The 9,472-nt window shown below is 40.7% G+C and overlaps 1 protein-coding gene across 1 annotated transcript; it reads right to left on the minus strand.

Annotated features, from left to right (window-relative positions):
• Positions 1 to 230: 230 nt before the first annotated feature.
• On the minus strand, positions 231 to 9,290 carry med17 (mediator complex subunit 17). The gene is made up of 13 exons (XM_033631788.2): positions 9,134 to 9,290; positions 8,363 to 8,607; positions 7,241 to 7,404; positions 6,814 to 7,033; positions 6,521 to 6,657; positions 6,069 to 6,150; positions 4,952 to 5,104; positions 4,499 to 4,629; positions 3,550 to 3,734; positions 2,894 to 3,031; positions 2,389 to 2,506; positions 2,035 to 2,194; positions 231 to 803 (listed from the first exon to the last, which is right to left on the minus strand). Exons 2-13 carry the CDS (start codon positions 8,595 to 8,597, stop codon positions 595 to 597), a joined length of 1,932 nt encoding a protein of 643 aa, XP_033487679.1. The 5' UTR covers positions 8,598 to 8,607; positions 9,134 to 9,290; the 3' UTR covers positions 231 to 594.
• Positions 9,291 to 9,472: the final 182 nt, after the last annotated feature.

The raw sequence follows: 9,472 nt of genomic DNA on the forward strand, positions 1-9,472 counted from the left end.
TTTAATTAAAGGTGAACTAAAACCTCACATGTGGTTCTTTCTTAAAACTGATGAATCTGAATTTGAAGAAAGTCATTTTCTCCAAAATGCTGTTGCTCAAATCTGACATGCGATAAAGCAAAACTACAGAAACATATTCCTCATACTAGAAATACACTGAAGTGTTTGCCAGAACTCCTAAGAAAAAACTGATTCACAGCTTTATTCTTATTATGACAAATCTGCACAAATACAGACAGACTTAATGTTTTATTTTGTATCAAAGTGTGTGAGGTACATGCACACACGGACACACACACACGCACACACGCACACATGCACGGACACACACACACGCACGCATGCACACACGCACGCACGCACGCACGCACGCACACACACACACACACAATCAAAAACAGAGCAGGCAGCAGACACTGCTGGAGGTGGAAAGAAGATTGTGGCAGTATCAAAAAAGAAAATGTCACATTTTTGATGGAGCTGTCTGTATCATGACTGCAAAGCCTTTGTGCTGCTGTCCCTTTCAAATGTTGTGGCTGAACATATATAAAACATGGCTTTGTAATGAGGGAGGAGTCCGCAGACTGACTGTATCTACGGACAGGGAGTCAGAGCAGCCATGAGAAGCTCCATCTTGTAGACAAAGTTTCGTCCCTCCATCTTGCTCCAGTGGACCTCTTTGCTCGGCCCTCTGAGGTGGCTCCACTTGGTGTCCTGGATGACGTCGTTCTTCGGCAGCTCTTTGGTCTGGCTGCGGGGGAACTGGACCAAAACTTTGCACCCACTCTCTGGGCCGTTACGCACTGAAAAGACAAACAGAGATACACAGACAACATGTTAGTAACTAAAATCTGCTGATGTTAATACAACCTGCCTTGTTATGGTTATGAGGATATTCAGTTTTACTTCAAAGGCAGTACTTATCAAACTGCCTTAGGATACTATTACAATGTCAGAAACATTAATTCATTATGTTGAAATGACGCATTCCAGGAGTGATTCTGTGGTGAAGTGTTTTACTTTCTTAATGATGCCTCAACCTGTATCAACCTGTTTGTGTGATCTTGAGTAATTCAATAGTTGAGACTGGGTGTGTCCGAGTTGCATTCGGTGAGAGCAATGCAAGAGTCGCTACCCTTATTTGTAAGGAAGGCAAAGTTGGGTCCATTAACCCCACATTCAACAGCGCTCATCCCTGCTGCATTGCATTCTGGTCAATTAGGCTGAATGGTGGTAAAAGAAACTGCATTATTTTCATGCATTTCTGTCTAGACACTGACAAAAAGACCTGATAAAACATTATTTTACTATAAAGCTAGTTATTGCACTAGAAATCTGGCAATTTATGTAGCAGACCAAAAATGACACACCATATTAGCAACAATACAGCTTTACGAGTAGCTGATTTTCATGTCTCTGTACCGGTGCTGACATTGGCCAGAGGCATTATGTTTTCAGGTTTTCTGTCTATCCCATTCTCATACCGTGATATCTCAAAAAACGCCTTGAGGGAATTTCTTCAAAATTGGCACAAACGTCCACTTTCAACAATGAACTGATATGAGTTTGGTGGTCAAAGGTCAAGGTCTCTGTGACCTCACAAATCATTTTTTTTGTTCATAACTCTGCAATTCATATGCTGATTATGACAACACTTCACTCAAATGTCTGATAGGATATAATAATGAAGTGATGACGTTTATATCCAAAGGTCAAAGGTCAAATTTATTGTGACATCATAATGTTTTGCAAAAAAGGGGAGACAGTTAGATACTGAATTGGTGGCACTAATCTTGGGTGCCCGCCTTGAAACTGTGCTGACTGTATAGATCTCCCGTGCTGTTGGGGGGAAGATGTGTGTGAAGCAATTTTTTCCACGACACTGATGCAAACTATAACTGCAACTTGACAGGTTTGTGGAGGCATATAATCACGAGGCAGTTAATTATAGTTTTAAATCTATTTTAAAATATGATTTGCTTATGATAAAGGAGAACTTCCTTTCTGGAATGATCTTTACAACTCTCTTCTCACCTGAGATGGCGTACTCTCCATTGGGCGAGGCAACAGTGACAGCGGAGGCATTTCCAATGCTCTCCACTGGGCCCAGGCCTACATGGTTACTGAAGCTTAGGACATGCCAGCCCATCACTTTGGCCAGCTGCTGAACTGCATGCACCTGATGCTGCGACATCTGTAAAAGTAGCAATAGCACACTGTGAAAAAACAAGTTTATACAAGTAAACGTCCTGCATTTAAAACCTGTTCAAAAACTGTATGTACATAGGTTAAAAGCTCAACAGGTCTGCGGTCAGAAATACTGCTTCCAGTAAATACAGCCTCCTCCAACAACTGTGTGGGAAGTTAACAATGAGGGAGCTGTGATACCTGTGAGAGGAGGAAGTCCTGCAGTTCCTGTTCCTGGTGTGATAATGTGACGACACGTCCATCTCTGTGCACCACCCTGATTTGCTCCACACCAATGTTCAGCTGCAGCTGGATGGACCTAAACACACAAAACATGTCAAGACTTACCCAAGACTGGTCGTAGGTGTCAATCAGGCAGAATGAGAACAAATGTGATGGTAATGAAATACATAACGATGGACTTAAAAAATGCATTTCATAAAAGCAGACAACTATAAGGATTTTGTTGCCTGTATTTCGCTGTCATATCTGTCACTGCTATTTCAAATTTCATAATGGTAGTAAAACTGAAAGGCCTCCAATCACAATCCACAACTTTCAGTACATACAATTTGAAATGTATTTAAAGGGCTCGCAGATGCTCACTGTGGCTCATTAAAACATTAGCAGGTACCCCGTATTGCCCACAGTGTCCCCCTCTATGCTCTGGTTTTTCCATTATCCTTCCCGCTTTTCTTCCACTTACTTGCAGATCTGTTCGTAGCCCTGAGAGGTGATGAGCACCTTGACGCTGGACTCATACACATCGTTGATATTGGACCAGTGAGCCTGGATCTGCGGGTCCTCTATGCGGCTCGCCAGGCTGTCGATAGTCCGCGCCGTCCTGGTGATCACAGACATTAATACTGCTAAATTATGAACCAAGTGGCTAAAGATTAAACCTAGTATAGGGCTTTATTCAGAGTTGTATAGTTAACACTGCCTTAACAAAAATACTAAATATATTGCTAGTTATAATTTCTACGCTTATAAATGTATTTTCCTGAGATGAAATTTTGATGAGCAAGGACAAAACATGCCACCTTTTGGCCAGATGTGGCACTGCAAACAGTGAGGTACATGTTGCTGTTTGGGACTTTGATATCATATGGACTGAGCAATGTCTGCTGATTTGTAACTAAGCAAATATTACTCACCTTCATGACCTCAAACTATTTCCTCTGCAAACTGGTTCTACATACAATATCTCTGGTGGTAAAACAATGTTGCATAGTTGAATGTTTACTGGCCCCTAATGTTACTGTAACCAAAATGTTGTGGGACAATGCCGTAACTGCCACTGGCAACTGTGTTTTGTGACCAGTCGAAAAATAAAATCATAGCTAATACAACTTAAGTTACCTGCTACGTAGGAAGATGTGTTTGGCCTGTTTGATGATCTTCTCGAGGAGCCCCTCACTCTGTTGCAAGCTGGAGATTTCAGCTTTGTCGTAGGCCAGTGGCCCTGCTAGGCGCATGCGCTTGTGGCCAAAGGGGGCGCTAGCAGGATGTGGCATCACCACAGAGCTCAGCTGCTGCTTGTGGAACTGTAAACATGGACAAGGTTGTTACATAAAATGAAGACTGGTAGAATTTAACTGATATGAATGAAATGAAAGATCTGTATGGATGGTAGTTTTCTAGATATATTTGAAGCAATATTTTATTCTGGTTTGAATGTGTTGAAGGATGTGCCGTTGTCTCCTGAAGATGGGCGTGGTTTGTGCAAGGGGGTCAGAAGTAGGGGTGTAGCAAGTAGGCAGGGAGCCATTGCCCCCCAACAACTTAACGCTTCAGGCTAACATTCGCTAAGTTTTGGTTCACTGTATCACAGCTGGAGTGTTCCCACTACAACATGGTCTCTGGTTTTATCCTGTGAATAAGACTCAATTTGGCTGTTAAAGTTTTCCAGCTGAGCCCAACCCGACCGCTACAGCAGATCAGAGGCAGATAATTATGAGATGTGAGTATGATACTTGAGAGTTTTAAAAATCCTGTAATGATATATTGGCTGATTTTAATTTTCTTTACACATGATCCCTTAATTTTTTTTTGTTTGGTTTTTAAAATTGTGAACAGGAAATGAGCTGGCTGGGACATTTATACAGTGGAAAAATAAACTTGTCACTATTTGCTGGTAGACAAACAACAGAGCAGTGACCCTGTTTCAAAACATATATTATCTATATGCTAATTTCTTATCATTTATCCACTAACATATATGATGATATAATGTATCTGCAATGAGCTAATATCTCTACTAGGCAGCAGCTTCAGATGAGATGCAGAGTGACTTCATATAGTGTTTCACCTCTCTCATCATTTGATGTAGATTGTGTTCCAGTACGTAAAGGTGGTCGTCTGGTTTGGGTTTCTCTGGTGACGCCCGATGGTTCTTCTTCTCCCCCGTAGAATGGCACAGTGAGATGGACAGCTGCAGACCTATACAGCAAAAAACATGGTGGAAAAGAAAAAATAAAGCAAACTCCACAGACCCAGATGATAATATGTTTAATCTGTTAACAACGTTTTACCTTTTTTCAATGTCATTCAAATGCAAATATTAGAAATTATATCTGACCAGGGGAGCAACTGAACCTTGGATGAATTAATTTATTGTTCATACACACTTTTAAAATAAGGTACTAATGTAGAACTATTAGAACACAGCAGAGGCCTGTAGTGATGCATTTTCACTTTAAATATGCATCAAACATAGATTTTCTCATATCGTCCAACAAAAACATGTTGTGAGTGTTCTAACCTGGGAAAGGCTGTGAGATGATCTGATTCTTCACCACAATGTGAGGGATCTGGGATTTAATCTGGACAGCTTCCCTGGACAGCTGGGCGAAGATCTCCTTACAGAGCAAAACATTCTGAGCCGCCTCCAGCTTGACGTGCCACAGCTGGGTACCTGGGCGGAGAGGACGTCAGGAGGAAGAGAGATCAGCGAGAATGGGAAGAGATGAAAGATGATAAAAATGATGCGATGTGGAGGAAAAGAGAGTAGGGTGATTTTAAAAGATGACATTACATACATTTACTAATTCTACAGGCAGTTTTTGAACCAGACTCAAAAGGATAGTGGGGTTGTATGAGGTACTTAAATATACAGTAGTCAGTGTAAACCTACAACAGATGGTGGTCGGCACAACCCCAGTTTGGAGGCAGCAGGAGTGCAGATACAGAATCTAAGTAATGTAGTGCTGTGGATAGGGGCAGCAACAGAACATATTTTAGCCATGTAAATAAATTAATATCAGTTTAGGTACATGCTTTATTTAGAATATTTTCACCACTTTATCTTGCCCTCAGACAGTGATTTCCAACAGGGAACTAAAGCCATTATCGATGCTCTCTTCAAAGCCACCAGACTCTTGACAAAAGCATAATTTTATCCCACAGAACTCAGAAGTTGCTGATCTACTGCTGCTTTGATCAGTTAGTTTGTTTGTATTATTGTGTGACTTTGGTAAATCCAAACTAACCCTTTAAAACACCAGTCACACAATGATACAAACAAACTAACTGGTCTGTGTTCAGCACGTTAAATGACTGTTTTCATCAAAATGTCTGGTGACTTTTAAGAAAACACAGATGGATATAACAGCTTCAGTTCCCCATCGGAAAGGGTTGTATGACTGCAAGGTAAAACAGTGAAAATATTCTAAAAATAGCATACATTAATTTCTGTGGCTGTACTCCTGTCTGCTTCTCCACACTGGAGGCATGCCGCCATCTACTGAAGGTAATACACTAACTATGGATCTAAACGATGAACTAAGTACCTCATACAACCCCTTTAAAAAAATCAAAACTATTCCTTTAATGGTTGTTGGAAGTTGTGCAATGTCATGTCTCTCTGTATTGAACCATACCGGCTTTGGTTTTTGGTGGCCTCCTAAACAGGTTGACAGTTCCCAGATCACCAATGTCTGGAGCTTGTTTCTGGATGGACACCTGAAGACATAAACAATATTCCACTATGAAAACTATCTACTAAATCTTCAGACAACATATGGGATGACAGGAGACCTTAGCATGGATATTGTAAAATAACATACAAAAAAAACTATAGATGCACTACACAGGTAGTCCACCAAATAATTTCTACATAACTAACTCTAATTTTCACCACTGCCTCAAGATAATTTATAGAAGGATTTCCTTTGTTTCTTTTCCTTTTATGCTATTAAAAAATGCAGTGGTGAGTAAGAAACAGGTAATCAATGAAGTCCAGCTGCTGACTATTCAACACAGACATATGTTTATACCGCTCATAGAAAAGACTGTATTTTAACGGAACGTGCCATTGTGGTTTCCCTCTCACCTTGATATAAGCAGATCCCTCCAAATCACTGGGGATCTGGACATCGAGGGGGCAGTAGTCTTCTGGGATTTTTTTGTCCAAATCAATGTCTGTGTTCTTGATCACCTCAAACGTGCCATGGTGAGGAAAAAATGAACCTGCATGTGTAAATTGTCAAAACATTAGCTCAGGATTAGGCTACATGTTAAGTGTCCACATGTTACTTTGCAGAACACAGTATGACAATATGACAACTACGTTGGGCAAAAAGCCTTTCACAGATTTGACTGAATATACATTAGAGGCCTCATCACCTGCGCTTCGGTAGCTGAGGTCTCCTAGGATCTTGTCTCCTACTTTGCGCAGTTTCCACTGAGAGCGGAGTCGCAGCAGCTCAGAGTTGAAGTCCCTCTGCCTCCTGTTCTCCTGGTTCTCTGCTACGGACTTGTTGAGCTTCTCTGCTCCCTTCAGGAGGAGCTGCGCTGCTGTGCCCAATGATTTCTTTTTACTGATCAGCTGGAACACCTGGGGGGTCTGCACAAGGACAAGAAATGCTGTTATGAATGGAAGTAAATATGTGTGTAAAACAGAGAAGGTGCACAGACCTCCTTGACAAATATAAGCCACAGAACGTCATCATTTTGAACATTTCTTCAGTGCTGCAGTCACACTGGATTATTATCTGTAAGATCTTTATCTACCCTCCTATTCATGTTAAGTGATAGTAGTGATATTCTTCACCTTGCCAGCCGTTGGATCCTGAGACACCGGGTCTAAAGCCATGTACTTCTTGTCCTTCACCACGCTGAGCACATCATGGAGTACACACATCTCTGTCAGGGCACTGCGGAGGTTGTTACGCACTGAGTCCCAGGGCCAAAGAGATGGCTGGAACTTCACTGTGCCTGTGTTTAAAAAAAAACAAACAAAAAAAAACAACAACAACACTAATCAGATTTTATTATTGCAAGGACTTGAGACAATGCTGACCACTTTCAACAGACCTGTCTGTTCACTATTGCTTTTTATTCATTTTCTTTTAAACTTGTTTTGTTTTAATGTTTTTTTTTATTCTATGTGTTTTTGATAGTTTGTTCTGATGTTTTTATTGTTGTTCTCTATGTGCTTTTACCTGTTTGCCTTTAATGTTCTTATTGTATGAGCTTTTGATTGCTTGCTTTTATTCTTATATCATTTGTTTCTTGTGTTTTACCTGTGTAATCTGTAAAGCACTTTGGGTATGAAATGTGCTATATAAATAAATGTGCCCTGCCTTGCTTATCCTGTGCAGAGTCATAGGGACTGGAGCCCTCTTTATTGATAATAGGAAGGTGTTACATAAAGGTGTGTCAGTAATAAATGTTAAGCAAAGTCTCTTTATTTTAATGATTCACAAATGTTGTTACTTGATCTTGATGTAAAAGTCCTCTGTTCTTTTTTTAAAAAATTAATTAAATTGCATACTTAATTTATCACCTTGAGGAGGGCCATGAAGCTGAAAAAATAATCAGAGAATGAACAATTTATTGGGGATTTTTAAAAATAATCAACCTGCATTAGTAAAGGACAGGACCGCTGGGTTTAAGCTTACTGAGTTACCGTCATCTCCAGTGCAAGTTTAAAGTTAAAACACAATCTCCTACTTTCCTGTCATTAAATGTTTAGAATTCACTGATATTCCCTGGTGTTCCCCTTGCAATCAACCAAATCTGCAGATTTTTCACATGTAAAAAACATTTAAGGATGAACTTAGCTGTGCAGCACCCTGAGTGTTCTAGTGAATCAGTGATGGGTCAATCATCAGGCTAACAGAGTCTAACCATGGCTCTAAATTCTCCCTGCTTCCTCCTAAGCAGACATTACCTTCTTCTTCCTCTGGCTCCTGCTTGCTCCACTCATGGTCCCTGGGTTCCCCCTCGGTCCCATCCTCCTCTGAGTCAGATCCCTGGCTGAAGTCGATTCTCTGTGCCAACTTTGCCAAGTTCTGGGACATGGACAGAGGGGGGACATATGTTTCTGTTCCATCCAGGGCCACTTCCTGCACCTGCTTCTCACAGGAAGACTCGATGCTGACCCTCACTGCTGGACCACTGGACATGATGGCAACACTGTCAGAAGGAAGATAAGTAGAAAGATTTAACCATCAAACTGCTTGAGACAAATCTATTTATCGATCCATAGGATTAAAATACAACATACACATTAATGCAGCAGTAATACTGATCCAGAAACACCACATATAATTGTTAAACACTGACAAGGAACATTTTGCTGCACAATTAGTACTTTTACTTTTCATACTTTACTTCAGTGAGGCTTTGAATGCTGGGCTTTTACTTGTAGTGGTATATTATTTTTCAGTGTGATATTCGTACTTTATAGGAGAGTAAAGGGTCTAAATATGAATGTTTATTCAACCACTACAAGAGTTTTCCCTCAAGAGCTGCATAAATCACTGTTACTACTAATGACGGCTGCACCAACTGCATTTGATTGTGTATTTCTGCGTCAAGCTAATGTTAGCCAGACTAGCTAACGTTAGCCCTGTGCTAATCTCACTAGATAAATGGAAGTCCCTGGGCTGCCAAAGAAACACCCAATGGCAACATGATCTTTTATTCGTGTAGACCTTACCTTCAGTATGCTCCAGTCACAAGTTTAAAGGGTTATTCACTGGACGTTTGGAATATTGTCCAGTAACGTTAGCGAAGTGAATGGGTCATTCTCCTCTCATCACACGGAAGAACTGCTGCCCCCTAGCGTGATGCTCACGGTATTACGAGTTTAGTGGTTTTAGGTCCTTTATGTTGCCTTCTTTTGTATCGCTTTAATTTGTTAATTGAGTAAACGTTTTTAGTTTCGTTTTATTTTGTAGGGAAAATACTTTAAGATGGGCATATCGTGAATAGGAACCATGTTTACTGGTAGGAACCAAGGGGTCCAATTTGGACCAGGACGGAACAAGCACGGCGG

Source organism: Epinephelus lanceolatus, chromosome 4 (genome assembly GCF_041903045.1).
Source record: "Epinephelus lanceolatus isolate andai-2023 chromosome 4, ASM4190304v1, whole genome shotgun sequence".
In the NCBI taxonomy this organism is placed as follows: Eukaryota; Metazoa; Chordata; class Actinopteri; order Perciformes; family Serranidae; genus Epinephelus; species Epinephelus lanceolatus.

Bases quoted from the DNA above. Each gene is read 5' to 3' on its own strand.
- med17 (XM_033631788.2), bottom strand. From the start codon at position 8,597: ATGTCCAGTGGTCCAGCAGTGAGGGTCAGCATCGAGTCTTCCTGTGAG. The intron at 3,735-4,498 runs GTGAAACACTAT...CCATGTTTACAG, and splicing joins TACATCAAATGATGAGAGAG to TTCCACAAGCAGCAGCTGAG. The intron at 2,507-2,893 runs GTAAGTGGAAGA...TTGTGTGTTTAG, and splicing joins GGCTACGAACAGATCTGCAA to GTCCATCCAGCTGCAGCTGA.